Raw genomic sequence first — 19,552 nt, forward strand, 5'->3', positions numbered from 1 at the left:
TATGAACAACAGTAAGACCAGGTATGGGGGCCTGGGAGGCACATGCTTTGGGCTAGTGAATACTTGGGGGTCTCCAACCCTCATGCCAACAAGTCACATCAGCTATGCCGATAGGGTAGGTGTGTCGTCTCCCCATTTTACAGATGAGGAAACCAAAGCTCTGAAGCTGTCATCACAGAGTTAACAAGAATTCTGGACAAAAATCTAGTTATCATGAAGCCCTGATCAGGCTGCACATAGCCCCACTTCTTTGTAACCTAAAGTCACATAGCACCAGATCCTGGCTGTTTGCATCCCCGTTGTTCCTCTAGATAGGATTTCTGACTTCAGAATCACAAGGCTTTTGTTTAAGAATTGCTTAAGATGTTTTTCAGACCCGAATTCCAGCAAAGCAGCTGATGCCAACAGTTTGAAGACCCCCAGAGGAACAGGAACAGCATGAGAACACAGCTTCTTCATCTCCCTCGCCCATGACTCCAGCCTGCACTCAACTAGTCAGTGATCTCCAAACTTCAGCCCACTGCAAAACCCTTAAAAACCTTAAAACCAAATTTGAGGTTCCCTCCCATCTCCTTGTTTGGCAGTCCTACAATTAAACTTCTTTTCTCTGCTGCAACCCAGTGTCTCTGTGCATTGACTTGCCATGCATATCTGGCCACAGATCTATTACAGTTACAGCTCTGTGAGCTTAAGGTTCTCATCTAAGGCCACCTTATCAGTGTGTAGAGAAACTTCAATTCAAACCAGGTGGGTCTGTTTCCAAAGCCAGCACCCTTCCATTATGAGACACTGTGGCCTCCACTTGTGGGCCAGTCAGCTTGCCGCATGCCAGGGCTGATTCCAGATGCTGGCAGACTAATGGTGTAATACTCAATGCCTTTTGCCTACGATTTTCTCAACAGCCTGACTGGTTCCCCAGCAATTATTCTCAATCAAAGCTCCAGAAGACACCATTCAAATGTAAATAAGCATCCTCTGGAAAGGTGAATTACGCAGTCATTGCCCATTAACACCATATGTATCAGTTTATCTGATGAGGGAATGGGACTATGTGCACCTGAGGGTAAGGGTTATTTATTTATTTATTTATTTATTTAGAGACAGAGTCTTGCTCTGTTGCCAGGTTGGAGTGCAGTGGCATGATCTTGGCTCACTGCAATCTCTGCCTCCCGGGTTCAAGTATTCTCCTGCCTCAGCCTCCCAAATAGCTGGGATTACAGGTGCGCACCACCACACCCAGCTAATTTTGCGTGTGTGTGTGTGTGTGTGTGTGTGTGTGTGTGTATTTTTAGCAGAGACGGGGTTTCACCATGTTAGCCAGGATGGTCTCGATCTCCTGACCTTGTGATCTGCCCGCCTCAGCCTCCCCAAATGCTGGGATTACAGGCATGAGCCACCACGCCCAGCTGGGAAGAGATATTTTTTTTTTTTTTTTTTTTTTTTTGAGACGGAGTCTTGCTCTGTCGCCCAGGCTGGAGTGCAGTGGCGCGATCTCGGCTCACTGCAAGCTCCACCTCCCGGGTTCACGCCATTCTCCTGCCTCAGCCTCCCGAGTAGCTGGGACTACAGGCGCCCACCACCACGCCCGGCTAATTTTTTGTATTTTTAGTAGAGACGGGGTTTCACCGTGTTAGCCAGGATGGTCTCGATCTCCTGACCTCGTGATCCGCCCACCTCGGCCTCCCAAAGTGCTGGGATTACAGGCGTGAGCCACCGCGCACGGCCGGGAAGAGATATTTTAAAAGCACCAAAAGGGTCCCTTTTGGGGAAGACAGCACAGGCACGCAGGGGGAGCCACAGATCTGCAGATCCAGTGGCCACAGAGGAATAGAAGATGGAGATGTGGCCCCGCCCTCCCAGGAGTCCACAATCCAGTCTGGGAAGTGAGTCCTTCTGCAAGTGGTGGAGTCCAGGCTCCTCCACTCCACTGCCTCGACCACAGCCTTGCTAAGTGCCCTCTGTCCGTCACTGTGGCTTGAACTGCCCTACATCTCCAACTCCAGCCATGTCTTTTCCCACCTGCCTGTAGGGTACCCTCACTTGTTATCTCACAGGTTCCACAAACTCACCCTTGTCCCAGACCCGCCTTCCCTGCACCTCCCCGTCCTTCCATGGGCTCTTCCTCCTGTTTTCTATATCTTGGTCAATGGCCTCACTGTCTACTGGGTGCTCCAGTGAGGAGCGTGGGGGTCAGTTTGTATGTTTTCTCTTTCTCACTGCCCGTTCAATCACTTGCAAGTCCGGGGAATTCTTCCTTAGATAGTCATTGCTCCTCACGGGATCTGGCCCCTAGCTACCTCTCTCATTGTATCTTGTCCTGCTCAACTCCTCTGAGGAAGTAACATTTTAGTGTGTCTAAACTAACTAATAGGCTAGGTGTGGTGGCTCCTGCCTGTGATCCCAGCACTTTGGGAGGCTGAGGCAGGCAGATCAGCTGAGATCAGGAGTTTGAGACCAGCCTGGCCAACATGGTGAAACCCCATCTCTACTAAAAAATACAAAAATCAGTCAGGCGTGGTGGCGGGCGCCTGTAGTCCCAGCTACTTGGGAGGCTGAGACAGGAGAATTGCTTGAACTCAGGAGGCAGAGGTTGCAATGAGCTGAGATTGCACAATGGCACTCCAGCCTGGGCGACAGAATGAGACTCCGTCTCAAAAAAACCCCCAAAAAACAAAAAACAAAACCCTAACTAATGATAAGGAGCAAGCCATGAAAGGTCTGGGATGGGAAGGACAGAGGAAACAGCAGGTGCAAAGGCCCTGAGCTCAGGAATGGGTTTAGCAATAACCTTGATGTGTTTAAGGAACTTAAAGGAGGCCAGAATGTGCAGCACACAGACCTAAAACCAATGGCTTCTAGGAGACACTCATTTCTTCTGAAGCCTTGGGTCTCAGTGGATTAGGACATGAAGAGGGAAGCTGACATGGGATGAGGTGTGTCTCCCAAAAGGAAATGTTGAAGTCTGAACCCTCAGGACCTGTGCATGTGGCCTTACATAGAAATAGGGTCTTTGCAGATGTAATTAAGATACAAATTAGGGTGAGGCATATTGGAGTAGCACAGGTCCTTAATCTAATCTGATTGTTGTCCATGTAAGAGGAGAAGGGATGCACCTGGAGGGAAAACAGCCATGTAAAGACAGAGACAGAGACTGGAGTTATGCTCCTCAAGCCAAGGAATGCCAGAGATTGCTGGTGACAAGGACTCCCTCCTTGACCGAACTTTAGCCGGGCTCCTCTAAGCCATCTTCTCAATGAGGCCTTGACCTTGGCCTGCCGAACTCAGTTTTGGCAAAGAATTTTGCTAAGTCAGTTTAGTGAGACCTGTCCCATCCTTGATACCCAAGCAAGTTCTTCATCTCCCATCTGAGATACCTTTTTTAAAAAAATTATTAAAAAAAAATTCTTTAACAGAGATAGGGTTTCACCATGTTGCTGAGGCTGGTCTCAAACTCCTGGGCTCCAGCGATCAGCCCACCTTGGCCTCCCAAAGTGCTGGGATTACAGGTGGGATCCACTGTGCCCAGTTCTATTTTTGACATCTAAGCCTTTGGTCTGCCTTTAGCAAGAGCCCTGTTTAACAAGAATCCTTTTACCTATCATATCTATCCAGTTCTCTTAGTACTTTTTCCATCCACTGACTCTGCTCATTGGCTATAAATCTCCAGCTATCTTTGCTACTATTTAGAGTTGAGTTCAGTCTCTCTCCCCTATTGCAACAGTCTTAAGTAAAGTCTTCCTTGCCATTTTAAAAGAGCAACCAGTGCAATTAAAAACAAACAAACAAACACACACACACCAATTGCCACCAGAAGCCAGGGAGGGGCAAGGAAAGATTCTACCCAGAGCCTTCGGAGGGAGCCTGGCCCTGCTGACACCTTGATTTCAGACTTCCAGCCTCTGGAAGTGAGAGAATCAATGGTTGTTATTTTAAGCCACCCAGTTTGCGGCAGTTATGGTAGCCCCAGGAAATGAATACAAAGGCAGTGCAGTCATTGGCCCATGCCCAGGGCATACCTTTTGGGAGTAGTTGAGAGCCTTTTCCATCTCAGACATGATGGAGTTGATGTCATCGCTCTCATAAATGCCTGGAAACAAAGCACATCGTGAGCAAGGTGAGACAGGGTGTGGATCCTGGCAAGTGTCCCCATCATCTGGATACTAGAAAGCCACCTGGAGGTGACTTGAGGGCTGGGCATGGTGGCTTACTCCTGTAATCCCAGCATTTGGGAGGCTGAGGAGGGAGGATTGCTTGAGATTGGGAGTTCAACACCAGCCTGGGCAATATAGCGAGACCCCTTCTCTATAAAAAAAATTTAAAAAATTAGTTGGGCGTGGTGGTGGACACCTGTAGTCCCAGCTGCTCAGGAGGCTGGGGTGGGAGGATTGCTTGAATCCAGGAGGTTGAGGCTGCAGTGAAGTATGATGGCACCACTGCACTCCAGCCTGGGTGACAGAGGGAGACCCTGTCTCTAAAAAAAATGTTGCTTTTTGTACCATGTACAACTATCTTGCCAACCATGTGCTGTGAACACACCACCCTTTGAAAAACAATCTAAGGGATGTTCAGGGTGCCTTCTAGCTCTGACATTCTATGACATTCTAAATTATATATTTTTTAATTTTTAATTTTTTTGTAGAGGCAGAGTCTTGCTGTGTTGCCCAGGATGGTCTTGAACTGGATTCAAGCAATCCGCTCGCCTCAACTTTCCAAAGTGCTGAGATTACAGGTGTGAGCCACCACCTGACCCATAATATACTTTTAGAGTTTTACTTCTTCTTCTTCTTCTTTTTTTCTTTTTGAGACAGAGTTTTGCTCTGTCACCCAGGCTGGAGTGTAGTGGTGTGATCTCTGCTCACTGCAACCTCTGCTTCCTGGGTTCAAGCGATTTTCTTGTACCTCGGCCTCCCGAGTAGCTGGGACTACAGGTATGTGCCATCACACCCGGCTAATTTTTTTGTATTTTTAATAGAGATAGGGTTTCACCATGTTGGCCAGGCTGTTCTCAAAGTCCTGATCTCAAGCGATCTGACCGCGTTGGCCTCACAAACTGCTGGGATTGTGGGTATGAGCCACTGTTCCTGGCCTACTTCTTTTAACTTAAAAAAATTGCAGTAAAATGTACATAACATCAAACTTACTATTTCAATCACTTAAAAGTGTACAATTCAGTGGCATTAAGTGCATTCACATTGTTGTGCAACCATCACTGCTATCTATCTTCAGAGGAACAGTTTTACATTTTAAAATGTGATTTTCACAAGCTGCTTTTCTGGAATACATCTGTGGTCTAAGGGAGCTATGCTGGTGCTGAGACAACTGTTTGGAATGAGCTGAAGGGATGAGGAAAGAGTCATGTACCTGTGTCTCCAAACCAGTGGAAGCAGCCACCTGCAGCCCGGGTGACCTCCTTGTAGGCGGCGGCTGTGTCAGTGTGACTGGCATAGCGGGCAGGGGGCGTGGTGTCCATCTTTGGCTCGCCCACGTAGAAGAGACACACGTTCAGCTGGAGGTCGCAGCCGCCACAGGCCTCAGCCATGTAGGCGCTGAGTGTAGGCTGGTGGGGAAGAGAAGGTAGGAGGGGCCGGCAGCTGAGGGCCTTGAAGCTGTGGGGCTCTGGGCAGCCCAGCCTGGCCATGTTTCTCCAGGGCCTTCTCTGTGCCTGGTCCAGTCCTTGGCACGAGGATGGAAAGAGATGAGGCTGGGTTGCAGTTTCTCTCAATATTTTAACAGAGTGTGGTTGGGGAGCTGGACCTGAGAGCCTCCTGATACCAGGCATGTTCTAGACCAGTAGCATCCACATCCCCCGGAAGCCTGCCAGAAATGCAGACTCCCAGGATCCACCCCAGACCTACTGAACCAGGATCTGCACTACGTAGGTATGTATGTATGTATGTATGTATGTATTTTAAAGAGACAGGGTCTCGCTCTGTTGCCTAGGCTGGAGTGCAGGGGCATAAACATAGCTTGCTGCAGCTTTGACCTCCTGGGCTCAAGCAATCCTTCTGCCTCAGCCTCCTAAGTAGCTGTGACTACAGGCACATGTCACCACAACTGGTTAATTTTTTTTTTTTTTTTTTTGAGACGGAGTTTCGCTTTTGTCGCCCAGGCTGGAGTGCAATGGTGTGATCTCAGCTCACCGCAACCTCCCGCTCCAGGTTCAAGCGATTCTCCTGCCTCAGCCTCCCGAGTAGCTGGGATTACAGGAATGTGCCACCATGCCCAGCTAATTTTGTATTTTTAGTAGAGATGGAGTTTCTCCATGTTGGTCAAGGTGGCCTCAAACTCCCGACCTCAGGTGATCTGCCTGCCTCAGCCTCCCAAAGTGCTGGGATTACATGCATGAGCCACCGTGCCTGGCTACATCTGGTTAATTTTTTAAATTTTATTTTTGTAGAGATGGGGTCTTGTTGCTATGTTGTCCATGCTGGTCTCGAGCACCTGGGCTCAAGAGATCCTCCCACCCCAGCCTCCTGAGTAGCTGGGAGTACAGGCATGTGCCACCATGGCAGGTTATTTTAAAAAATTTTTGTAGAAATGTGGTCTCACTATATTGCCCAGGCTGGTCTCCAGGGCCTGCATTTTAACAGCATCCTTAGGTGCTTGTCTATACATTAAAGTTTGAGAAGCACTGGTTTAGAAATCATGCTGCAGAAACCTTGGCAAGGTATCCACCTGGGGGAAGACGGATGAGGTCGCAAAGGATAATGGACACCCAGGACGTGGCCTACCCACCATGTCCTGGTCGGGGATGCCCCCAGTGAAGAGGTAGATTCCCTGCGATTGGTGTTTGTCTTTGTCCTTGAAGTCCACTTCCACAGCCTTCCGCAGGGCGCTGAGAACGTTCCTGCTGCCCCGACACCGCAGGTTCAGGGCCCACCTGCGGAGGCAGAGATGGCCATGCTGAGGGTCATTGGCCCATGCCCAGGGCATATCTTTTGGGAATAGCTGAGAGCCTTTTCCATCTCAGACGTGATGGAGTCGATGTCATCACTCTCATAAAGTGAAGACGGCCAGGTGGGGAGAGCAGCAGACAGAAGGAAGCTGTTTTCTGATTTCTGCCCATGGCTGTTTGGGGTCAGGGACTCTAGAGAGCTACTTCTTGGTGGAGAGGGGGACAGAGAAAACAATGCCTGCAAACCTTCCCTCAGACACAGCCCCATGAAGTCTCTGCCCATAACCTACCGCCAGGCACTTTGTAAATTGTTGTGACTCACGGGAACCATCTCAGGCCTCCAGCTTTCAATTGTGCTTCCAAACCTTTAAGAAGCAAAGAGAGTTCGTTCTTAGGCTGGGGGAGGTCCACTTGGTGGCCCAGCTCTTTGGGCTTTGCAGGCTTTTAGTGGGGACAAAATTCTGATGAGATCCCCTAAAATGTGAGGATGTCACTGGCCTGGGCCAGCCATGAGATTTCCTTGTGGGTCATATGTCCCAACATACTTCAGCCAAGACACAGTGTGAGCCAGCTTTGGTCAGCTTCCTTTCTGAAGCATTGAGCTATGGCGTGTGGCCCCCTCTTTAACCTCCCCTAGCATGGCTTCTCTCACTGCACATTTCCCCTCCCTATCCATACTATAGTTTTTTTTTTTTTAAATACACATCTATGTAATCAACAGGATTTGGCAAAGAAAAAAAATATACCTCTAGCCTGGGCAGTATAGCAAGACCCCATTTCTACAAAATAAAAAAAATTAGCTGGGTATAGTGGCACATGTCTGTCAACCTAGCTACTTAGGAGGCTGAGGTGGGAGGATCACTTGAGTCCAGGAGGCTGAGGCTGTAGTGAGCTATGATTGTGCCACTGCACTCCAGTCTGGGCAATGGAGTGAGATCCCATCTCAAAAAACAAACAAATCCCCAAATCCAGAAAACCCACATTGTCTCATTTGTCCTGTAAGACAGAATTTAAGATCTTTGAGAAGAGGATTTATACCCTTTATGAAGGAAAAGTTGTCCCCTCTCTAGTTTGAGATTAATTCCTCCACCTGGCCTTTGACCTCATCACCCATCTCTTCTGAGACTTTGCCCCACAGTTCCTCCCTCACATCCACACATTCCCAACTTCTCTCCACTTCCCTCTGCCCCGCGCCTCTCTACCTGTTTCAGACTCTCTATACTTAACAAGAACATCCTCCTTCCACTGGGAAGCTACTCTATGAGTGACTTCGCTCTTTTCTCTTTCCCCTTGTGGACAAGCTCCCTGGAAACACAGTATACCACCACTTCCTCCCCTCCTCAACCTATTGCAGTCAAACTTCCACCCTGGGGGCATTCCCTGGTAGAGATGAAGAATGCCCTCCATTCCCCCCACCAGTGGAAATATATCCCTATTATCGTTGGATAATAAATCTGGGTCAAGTGATTCTTATGCCTCAGCCACCTGAGTAGCTGGGATTACAGGCCTGCACCGCTGAGACCCACTTGTTTTTGTATTTTTAGTAGAGACGGGGTTTCACCACGTCGGCCAGGCTGGTCTCAAACTCCTGGCCTCAAGTGATCCACCTGCCTCGACCTCTCAAAGTGCTGGGATTACAGGAGTGAGCCACCGCGCCCGACCTTCAGGTACTCCTTTAGAGCAGTGCAGGAATGGACTAACACAGCATCCCAACACCTTTGTCTCTTGTTTTCCTCCCACCTCTCTGGGTTCTTCTTTCTTGTGTTCTTTTGGTGGTTCCCTTCTTCTGCCCACCCTTCGAATGCTGGTGTCTTCCAAGTGCTGCCTTTGATTGTCTTCTCTCTCCCCTTCGCATCTCCACAGGTGCGATCCCTGCACTACCATTTATTTCATTCATATAATCAAAATGCTGATGGCTCAAAACCCCTTATTTCTTGGCTAGGTCTCCTCACTGGAGCTCCTCCTCCTCTTAATGTCTCCAAACTCTTGAGTGTCTCAGACTTGGGATGTTTAAAACCATCTTTCCCTTCAGAGATCTGTTCTTCTTGGGACATCATCTTCTCTTCACCATTCTTTCACCCCCTACAGCCAGTGATGACATTCTGTAGATTCTAACTCCCCAAAATCTCTTCCATGCACCTCTTTCTTTCTTTCTTTTCTTTTTTTTTTTTTTTTTTGAGATGGAGTCTCGCTCTGTCGCCCAGGCTGGAGTGCAGTGGCGCAATCTCGGCTCACTGCAAGCTCCACCTCCCAGGTTCATGCCATTCTCCTGCCTCAGCCTCCCAAATAGCTGGGACTACAGGTGCCCACCACCACGCCCGGCTAATTTTTTGTATTTTTAGTAGAGATGGGGTTTCACCGTGTTAGCCAGGATGGTCTCAATCTCCTGACCTCATGATCCGCCCGCCTCGGCCTCTCAAAGTGCTGGGATTACAAGCGTGAGCCACTGTACCCAGCCTCCATGCACCTCTTTTGATTAACTTTTATTTTGGGCTCAGGGGTATGTGTGCAGGTTTGTTATATAGGTAAACTCCTGGCATGGGGGGTTGTTATATAGATTATTTCATCACCCAGGTATTAAGCCTAGTACCCAATCAGTTATTTTTCCTGATTTCCTTTCTCTCACCCTCACCCTCCAATAGGCTCCAGTGTGTGTTGTTCCCCTTTATGTGTCCATGTGTTCTCATCATTTAGCTCCCACTTATAAGTGAGAACATGCTGTATTTGATTTTCTACTCCTGTGTTAGTTTGCTAAGGATTATGGCCTCCAGCTCCATCCATGTTCCTGCAAAGAACATGATCTCATTCTTTTTTATGGCTGCATAGTATTCCGTGGTATACGCATACCACATTTTCTTTATCCAGTCTACCACTGCTGGGCATTTACATTGATTCCATCTGTTGCTATTGTGAATAGTACTGCAATGCACATATACGTGCATTTGTCTTTATGATAGAATTACTTATATTCCTTTGGGTATGTACCCAGGGATGGGATTGCTACTTTGAATGGTAGTTCTGTTTTTAGGTCTTTGAGGAATCATCACACTGCTTTCCACAATGGTTGAACTAATTTACACTCCCACCAAGTGTGTAAGTGTTCCTTTTTCTCTGCAACCTCGCCAGCACCTGTTATTTTTTGACTTTAATATGGCATTCTTACTGGCCACGCGCTCTTTCTTCCATTCACATTTCCTTGGCTCCAGCCCACTCAACACTAGGGCAGGCAATTGCAATAGTCAAACTGGTCTCTTCCCTCCAGTATTACATCCTTTCAGTTCCTCCTTCACAGCATTGCTTGAGCATTTGAAGACGCAAACCCGATTGTATTTGTACCTTGCTTGCAATCCTCCAGTGCCTTTATATCCTATAGCACAGGAAACTCGTGAGCATGGCCTATGTCAATCCTCCATCACCTGGTATTTCTGTCATGCACAATCTCTCCCTCTCAGCCCCATATCCATGCTGAACTACCTGATGGTCCCTAAGGTTCTAGCATACCTCACGCCTCTGCTCATGCTGTTGCCTCTACCTGGAACACCCTTTCTCCCTAGGACCCCATCATTCCCAGGTGCTAGGCAAACATCTACTTATTCATCAAGACTCAGCAAAAGGGGCACTTGCTCCATGAAGATGTCCTGAGCCTACTCCACCCAAGTGGAATGGACTGATCCTGCCACTGATACCTTGCAGTCCCATACCTAGCTATCTACTCATTTCTATAGAAAACGCTTAACCGCACTTCTTAACATCCCTGTCTCCCACTGTTAGGCCATGAGTTCCTCGAGGATGAGTTTTGTGTGTCTTCATGTCCATCTCCCCAGTGCTTGGCACAGGGACTGGTTCATGCAGACTGTCAATGAAACATTGCTGAATGAATGAATGGGTAGATAAATAAATAAAATTCCTTATCTATAATGTTACCATAAATATTTTTACATAGAGTTTATTAAGGAATGACTGGGCTCTGGTACAGAATAATATCTAATACTAACTGTTGACTTAATAGGTTTAGAAAATGCCCTATTTGGTATGAGGTTGTATAAAAACCTACACTTTAAGTGGGTTCCTTTTCTCTCTGTCTTCCCTTATTAGTTAAAATAGTATGCAATTTTAAAAACTATATATATAGTTTTTATGGCTGAGCTCAGTGGCTCAAGCCTGTAATCCCAGCACTTTGGGAGGCCGAGGCAGGCGGATTACTTGAGGTTAGGAGTTCAAGATCAGCCTGGCCAACATGGTGAAACCCCATCTCTACTAGAAATACAAAGATTAGCCAGGTGTGGTGGTGTGTGCCTGTAGACCCAGCTACTTGGGAGGCTGAGGCAGAAGAATTGCTTGAATCTGGGAGGAGGAGGCTGCAGTGAACTTAGATCAAGCCACTGCACTCCAGTCTGGGCAACAGAGCGAGACTCCATCTCAAAACAAAAACAAAAACAAACTATATATATAGTTTTTAAGTTAAAAATGCTAGATATGTACTATATTTAATTATATATAAAATATAATTTTAAAACTATATTAACATTTTAAAACTATATATACTATATATAATTTTAAAACTATATATAATTTTGAAGTAAGTTCAAATCTTCAAAATCTCTCTGATCTTTGTTGTATTTAATTCTAAATTATAGTTTTAAAAACTGCATACCATTTATATATATATACACATAATTAAATGTATACATATAATTTTATTTATTTATTAAAACACAGATAGGGTCTCACTATGTTGCCCAGGCTGGTCTCAAACTCCTGGATGCAAGCGATCCTCCTGTCTCGGCCTCCCAAGGTGCTGGGATTACAGGCGTGAGCCACTGCACCTGGCCAAATTTATATATACAGTTTTAATTTAAATTCAGAATTGGAATCCTAAATGTTTGAAAAGGTATGGCTTGCTGGAGCCAGGCTGAGGACTGAGACTAGGGCATGGCTGGGGTCCTTCCTTTCCTCTTCTTCCTATTTCATCTTGGAAGCCAAATGGGCCAATGGGCTGAATTACTTTATCCTGGTTGATCAAGCAGTGTGTTATGGGGTCACTTACCACCTTCGCCCCAGTAGGACAGTCCTGCAACTATTTAATTATTCAATGCCCCAAACAAGATCATCCAAATCAGATAAACCGATGGCTATCCTAGGAGGCCGGGTGACCATGACGTCAATATCTATCGTCCAGCAACGTCCAAAGCCTCAGCCCAATGACGGCATCCAAACACACACGACCCACCCTTGCCCACAGGAGCCAGGAGACACATACGCGATGAGGTTGAAATAGTCCTTGTTGGATAACTGCTCCTCCAGCAGCAGCCGCAGGGAGTGCTGGATATGAATAATGTACATGGAATTGGTCGCAGAGATATCGAGCAGTACAACCACCCTAAAAGGAAACACGAGCTTTAAGAGGAGAACAGAATCTCTGAGATAATGTTTATTTTGTTCCATTTTACTATTTAAAGTTTTTTTCCAGGGGAATTTTGCATGCCAAATTCATAGCTGGCCAAAATCTTCTCTGTGGTTTGAGGTCAACGGAAGTGGGCTTACAATGGTAGATTAAGGGGGTCATGGAAGCCCCCCTTCTCTCCCAGGAGGTGCTTTAATGGAATAAAGCCTCATGGTGGAGATGGTTTAAGTGGTAGGGGCTTCATATAATGATTTTCATAGATTTATTTTAAAGAATTAGCATTCAATATTTTTATAGGTCAGAATATGAAAATATATATATATATATGTATATTCCCTTAGGCAAGTCACAAAACCTCTCTGATCTTTGTTTAAGTAGTTTAACTATAAACTACTTGTAAGACTCGTCATAAGGTTGCTTCAAGAACAAATATATAAGGCCGGGCGCAGTGGCTCACGCCTGTAATCCCAGCACTTTGGGAGGCCGAGGCGGGCGGATCACAAGGTCAGGAGATTGGGACCATCCTGGCTAACATGGTGAAACCCCGTCTCTACTAAAAATAAAAAAAATTAGCCGAGCATGGTGGCGGGCGACTGTAGTCCCAGCTACTTGGGAGGCTGAGGCAGGAGAATGGCGTGAACCCGGGAGGCAGAGCTTGCAGTGAGCCAAGATCGCGCCACTGCACTCTAGCCTGGGTGACAGAGCGAGATTCCGTCTCAAAACAAAACAAAACAAAACACACACAACAAATATATATATATTTAGACGGTCTCTCTCTGTTGCCCAGGCTGGAGTGCAATGGTGCGATCGTGGCTCACTGAAGCCTCAACCTCCTGGGCTCAAGAGATCCTCCTGCCTCAGCTTCCCAAGTTGCTGGGACCACAGGCACACATCACTATGCCTGGCTAATTTAAATTTTTTTTTTTTTTTGTAGAGACCAGGTCTGCCCATGTTGCTCAGGCTGGTTTTGAACTCCTGGCCTCAAGTGATCCTCCTGCCTTGGCCTCTCAAAGTACTGGAAATACAGGAATGAGCCACTACGCCCGCCATAGGTTGGGGTCTTCATAGGGAAAACGAAAACCAGGTGAGCAAGTAACATAAGGAATTAGGTGTATCTGGGCCTCTGGGAAAATATTTTTATCTTTTTGTTTGCTCTCTTTCTGTTTTAAGATCTCTAGCCTTATTTGTTCTTTCTCTAATTTTACAACTTCAAACTTATATTCCCACCTTCTGCCCCATTCTCATTTTGAGACAGCTATGGATAGCAAAAGAAAATCTATGGGATTTACAGTCAGAAGACCTTGGTTCAAGTTCCGCTTCCTACCAGCTGTGTGGCCTTAGGCAAGTCACAAAACCTCTCTGATCTTTGTTTAAGTAGTTTAACCATAAACTACTTGTAAGACTCATCATAGGGTTGCTTCAAGAACAAAATTACATAATAGATGTATAGTGGCCAGGTGCGGTGGCTCATGCCTGCAATCCTAACATGATGGGAGGCTGAGGCAGGAGAATCGCTTGAGGCCAAGAGTTTGAGACCAGCCTGGGCAACATAGCAAGACTCTGTCTCTAATAATAATATTAATAATTAATAATAATAATAATAATAATAGATGTATAGTATTACAAAATATAATACTTTGTAAATGTTAATTCATCAAACAAGGTATGGAATCATAATAATGGCCATAATAGATAACTATTGTTTCTCCCAACTCAGCATCCATTACCTCATCTGGCAACAGCATCCTGATTTTCCTTTGGGAAACACCTCTGCCTCTATCAGTCAATTTGAGTTGAGTGAAGCTGAGCCCACTCCAAGCTCCAGGGATGGGCATTTGACCCTGGCCAATCAGAACATCACACCTCTGGCTGGGTGGGAGGATCTATTCATCCATGACCCATTTGCTCTGGCCAGGGAGGAGGTGTGATTTTTTTTTTTTTTTTTTTTGGTAGACACAGGGACTTGCTCTGTTGCCCACGCTGGAGTACAGTGGCACGATCATAGCCCACTGCAGCCTTGAGCCCCTGGGCTCAAGCGACCCGCCTGCCCCTGCCTCAGCCTCCTAAGTGGCTGGGACTACAGGTGTACACCACCATGCCCAGCTAATTATTTTATTTTTTGTAGAGACAGGGTCTCACTATGTTGCCCAGTCTGGTCTCAAACTTTTGGCCTCAAGCAATCCTCCCGCTTTGGCCTCCCAAAGTGCTGGGATTGCAAAAATGCTCAGTGACACAATGATGACATTATTGACGTCAGTGATGGTGGTGGTGACTTTTTCCTCCTCTGGGGGTTCTGCTGAGAGATTCCTAATCCCTAATCTAAGTGATGGCTTCTGATGCTACCAACAGGGAATTCATGAGTCACGTCACACACCAGACCCATGAAGGATAAGAATCCTGCTTAAGAAAGATACCTTTTTTCACAGACTGTGCCCCAGATTCTTCTGCTGGCCAGGGAGAGCCACTCAATCCGCCTCTCATACATCCGCATAGCTCTGCTGAGCTGTTTCTGCAGAAGTGTGGGCCACAGTGAGCGGCTGCTCAAAGGCTGAGCAACCAAGGGGCCTGAGGGGAAGTACGTGTACCTGGGTGGGCTTCAGGGAATGGTGTGTCAAGTCCCTGGGAATCCAGGCAGTATAATCATTCCACTAAATCATGAACAAATTCACCACAAGAACAGGAAGGGAAGAGTCACACGGTATTTCATTGCATCAAATGGGGAAGGAAGCAGATCTTTCCCCAGAGGATTAGAAGCTTTTTTTTTTTAAAAAGGCATTGAGGTCCCTGCTTGGGGAGGAGATGGCCAAAGCTCCAGGGGGCCTGTAGGTGGAGCACACAGTCCCTCTTTACAAGAGGGAGTTGAGTCAATGGCTTGGTGACTTCATAGCCCAGGGAACCTTCCTCCCGTCCCCACTTTCTGCACCCCATTTTCTGACTGATTGAACCCATCACTGACCTGGTACTTATAGAGGAAGGGTGGGTCCACATGAATGTTCTTCACTGTCCCGTCGTGCCATTCAAATTGTATCATTGCCTTCTATACTCAGGCATGGGCAGGAGGGTGAGCAGGCGAACAGAAGTACATGTAGTTTAATTTGGGCACTGGTTCTCCAAATCAGGTGCAGGAGAGTGAAGTGGGCTCTGAACACATTTGAGGTCGGATCGAACTCCCTCCCACATCTCCACCACACACACACCCCAATACCACCACCACCACCAGGTCATTGCCTTGTCTGGAACTGGAAGTAGAGAGCCTTAGAGAGAGTAATCCCCTGAATGGACCATGCCTGACAGCAAGCCTCTCAGGCTGTTTTCCCGAGAGGCTTTTCTGAACATCAGAGTCATGAAGATATGGTTGGAGGGTTTTAGTAATAGAGAGCACAGTTGGAGACCTTAAAATATACTGGCCATAGCTTCTCAGGTTTGGGAACCTAGACAGGCCTTCACAGATGCTTTGAAAATCCAACTTGTTCATCCTGTTTTTTCATCCTTCACCAAGTCAACATATCCATCTATCACTCCATCCATCTAGTCATTCATCCATGCACTGCTAGACCTACATGTCCCTTACTCTTCTCTCTTCCTTTCAGTCTTCCATCTTTCTGCCATCTTTCTATTCACCTATTATTCCTTCCTTCCATTTCTCCATCCTTTCACTCCTCCATCCATCCATCCTTACTTTAATTTCTACTTTCATTCTTTCACTTGTCCTTTATTCCATTTTGTCATCTATCCTTCCATTTTCCCTTTTACCCTTCCACCTGTTCAGATTTCTATCCATTCACCCATCCATGCATCCATCCATCCATGCATCCATCCATCCATTCATCCACCCACCCATCCATCCATCCATCCACTCATCCATCCATCCATCCATTCATCCACCCCCCCCACCCCCCCACCCATCCATCTATCTATCCATCCACTCATCCATCCATTCATCCGTTTACCTATCCATCCATCCATCCATCCATCATTCTTTTCCTTCTTCTTGCCGTCCTTTCTTCCAACTACCTTCTCAGCCATCCAGTAAACATGCATTGATTTCCTACTTATACTAAACATGGAGGATAGAGAGTTAGAGAAGAGTTTGCCCTCTTTATACTTCATACTTGATGGGGATTTAAATATGTAAAAATTCATGCATTAATCCTTTATGGGAGCAATAGCAGAAGTCTGCATTAGGTACAGCGAGGACATAAAGAAAGCAAGTCTGTCCTGTCTGAGTTGGGAGGAGAAAACCTTCATGGAGGAGGTGACCGTGGTACCTGGTTTATCCCTCTTGCCTCATCTCCCAAGTTCAATTTTCAGATCTTTGAAAACCAACAGCTACAGTGGATTTGATGTGCATTCTAGGGTCCTGGGTGGGAAGCCTGAATCCCTGGTGATTCTTACTGCCAGAACATTTATGAAGGTAGGAAAAGCCACAAGGGAGCTCTCCTGTGGAGGACTGGAGAGAATTATGAATCTGAATTACCTCATGGATGGTCGATGATACTGTTTTCTGGAGAATAGGTACAAATTCCTCCACAGGAGAGAATGCATTGGGTGCCAGGACCTGATATAGACTTAATTTCTTGGCTGAAAAAACAAAGTGTGAGGTTGGAGGCACTGCCTGAGAAGCTCCAAAGGGTTCAAGCCTTTTATTTTTTTGAGACAGGGTTTTGCTCTGTCACCCAGGCTGGAGTGCAGTAGCACAATCATAACTCACTGCATCCTCAAACTCCTGGGCTCAAGGTATTCTCCTGCCTCAGCCTACCTGAGTAGCTGGGACTGTAGGTGCATGCCACCACACCCAGCTAATTTTATTTTTTATAGAGATGGGGTCTTGCTATGTTGCCTAGGTTGGTCTCATATCCCTGGCCTCAACTGATCCTTCCTTCTTGGCCTCCCAAAGTGCTGGGATTGCAGGTGTGAGCCACTGTGCCCGGCCGGATTCAAGCCGTTTAGTCAGTCAACTGTTTCCTGGGTTCTGCCCTCTTTGGAGATTTACCTTTCAGACCATTGACCTTAAGCCACTCTGCAGAAGTCTTGTCCAAGTTTGGAAACTCAATGGTGAGAGGAGCATCATGCTTTGGGGGTTTAGGCAAGAGGCTTATGAGTGGCCCATTTGTAATCTCTGTGGAAATCTAAATTAAATGAGAAAGCCCTCATTACATAATCATATTTTAGAGCTGAAAAGTCCTCAGTCTTCACCCTCCACCCAGTCAATGCAAGTGGAGCTTCTTAAACACTCCCTGGTAGATTAAAGGCAGTTTTGCCTTTCCCTTCCATCATCCCCTCCCCTTCTCTGCAGATTTCTGGAATTTCCAGGGGAAGAGGAAGGAGTACCCAGCAACTCGCTCTCACAGTGGCCCATGCTCCTGGCTCCTTCCCTAACCTTACCATGAAGATCAGCACCATGGACTCCAAGATGACAGGTCACCCCTAAAAACTCCTGCAGCAAATCACTTAGTGAACTCCCACCTGGCCACCCTGTGGCCACATTTACAAAGAACTGAGGCTCTGAGAGGTTAAATTACATAGCGAATGTGTAAGTAAAAATAGAACAGCAAGTCCCAGACTTCAGAGATTTGAGCACTGCCTTCATGAATTTTGCTATATCTGAGTGCTACTGTATTATTATTAATATTTTAAGAATCAATATGTAACATTAATGCTTTTTAGTTATTAATTTTCTTTAATTTTAAAAATTCAATCCCTTTCACAATTTTAGAAAGAAGATCTATGATGACCATAATGAGCTAGTTTTAAATAGATATCATTTAAAAAATATATTAATCCATGCACCACCTAAAATCATCTTGCAAACTACAAGTAGTACATGCACTTCATTTTGGGAAACTCTTGGCAAGGTTTTGGGCCTTAGACCTGGGTTCAATCCAAACTCAATCTATTTCTATCTTTGCAATCTTAGGCAAGTTATGTAACCTCTTAACTTTGGTTTCCTCATCTATAAAAAGTAATAATATACTTACCTCAGAGTGTTAAGATAAAGCATTTAAATAATTGAACATTGTGCCTGTCTCATAATGAGGACTTAATAAATGAGAACTATTATAATTTTTTTTTTTTTTTTTTGGAGTCTTGTTCTGTTACCCAAGATGGAGTGCAGTGGGACTATCTAGGCTCACTGCAACCTCTGCCTCCTGGGTTCAAGAGATTCTCCTGAGTCAGCCTCCCATGTAGCTGGGATTACAGGCGCCTGCCACCATGCCTCGCTAAGTTTTGTATTTTTAGTAGAGACAAGGTTTCACCATGTTGGCCAGGCTGGTCTTGAACTCCTCACCTCAAGCGATCCACCTGCCTCAGCCTCACAAAGTGTTGGGATTACAGGCATGAGCCATCACACCTGGCCAAGAACTATTATAATTCTAATACTAATTGTTATTATTGTATTTGTATATTTTTAAAATTCTTTTTTGAGACAGGGCCTCGCTCTGTTGCCCAGGCTGGAGCACAGCGGTGCCATCATGGCTCACTGCAGCCTCAATCTCCCAGGTTCAATCATCCTCCCACCTCAGCCTCCTGAGTAGTTTGGACTACAGGCACATGCCATCATGCCTGGCTAATTTTTTAATCTTTTGTAGAGACGGTGTTTTGCCATGTTGCTCAGGCTGGTCTTGAATGCCTGGACTCAAGCGATTCTCTGGCCTTGGCCTCCCAAAGCACTGGGATTTCAGGTGTAAGCCATGGCTGAGGTGAGAATGACTCTCTTAAAGGCAGCCTATTCTGGGTGGTTGAGGTTTTCATCATTCTCCAAACTGGGGGTAAGGGAGGGGACAGTGACAGGATAGAGAGGGTGGCAGGAGCCTGCTGGTCTTTCTCTGAAATAAATTTTACAGTTAGTAAATCCACCAGAATCTTTCTGGTACCATGGTGGGCCCACCGAGCCCACCCAACTCAGAGCTCTGGGGTGCAATGGAGGGTGGGCCTTGCCTTGTTTTGATTTTAGGAAGTGACAGGCACTGGCAGCTGTGCCCCCTATGAACAGGTGAGAGAGGGGAACGAGGCCAGCTGAGTGCTGCTGGGAGAAGGCCCCAGAATTGACACTCGCACCACCTACCTCCTCCATGGTACAGGTGAGCGCCTCACAGGGGCTGCTGTGCTGCAGGGCTTGCACGTGGCTGAGGAGGCTCTGGGCCTTCTGAATTTCTGCCAGGAGCTCATCCATGTCCCGGCTGGTGTAGTGCTGAGGGTGGCAAGAGCAATCAGACATCCGGAATCACTTGACTACCTGCAGGGGTCAACCC

At 46.5% G+C, this 19,552-nt stretch overlaps 1 protein-coding gene across 1 annotated transcript in view; it reads right to left on the reverse strand.

Moving 5' to 3' along the window:
* Nucleotides 1–19,552, reverse strand: part of VWA3A (von Willebrand factor A domain containing 3A) — a 64,520-nt gene that overhangs the window by 18,360 nt on the left and 26,608 nt on the right. Inside the window, exons 13-23 of the mRNA XM_055365468.2 lie at nt 19,366–19,491; nt 17,293–17,428; nt 16,777–16,880; nt 15,256–15,336; nt 14,885–14,947; nt 14,714–14,808; nt 12,156–12,275; nt 7,186–7,260; nt 6,736–6,880; nt 5,362–5,557; nt 4,017–4,087 (exon numbers count right to left, since the gene is read on the reverse strand). Of these exons, the coding sequence (XP_055221443.2) occupies nt 4,017–4,087; nt 5,362–5,557; nt 6,736–6,880; nt 7,186–7,260; nt 12,156–12,275; nt 14,714–14,808; nt 14,885–14,947; nt 15,256–15,336; nt 16,777–16,880; nt 17,293–17,428; nt 19,366–19,491 (1,212 nt within the window). The remainder of the gene's footprint in view (nt 1–4,016; nt 4,088–5,361; nt 5,558–6,735; nt 6,881–7,185; nt 7,261–12,155; nt 12,276–14,713; nt 14,809–14,884; nt 14,948–15,255; nt 15,337–16,776; nt 16,881–17,292; nt 17,429–19,365; nt 19,492–19,552) is intronic.

Source organism: Gorilla gorilla, chromosome 18 (genome assembly GCF_029281585.2).
Source record: "Gorilla gorilla gorilla isolate KB3781 chromosome 18, NHGRI_mGorGor1-v2.1_pri, whole genome shotgun sequence".
NCBI lineage: Eukaryota > Metazoa > Chordata > Mammalia > Primates > Hominidae > Gorilla > Gorilla gorilla.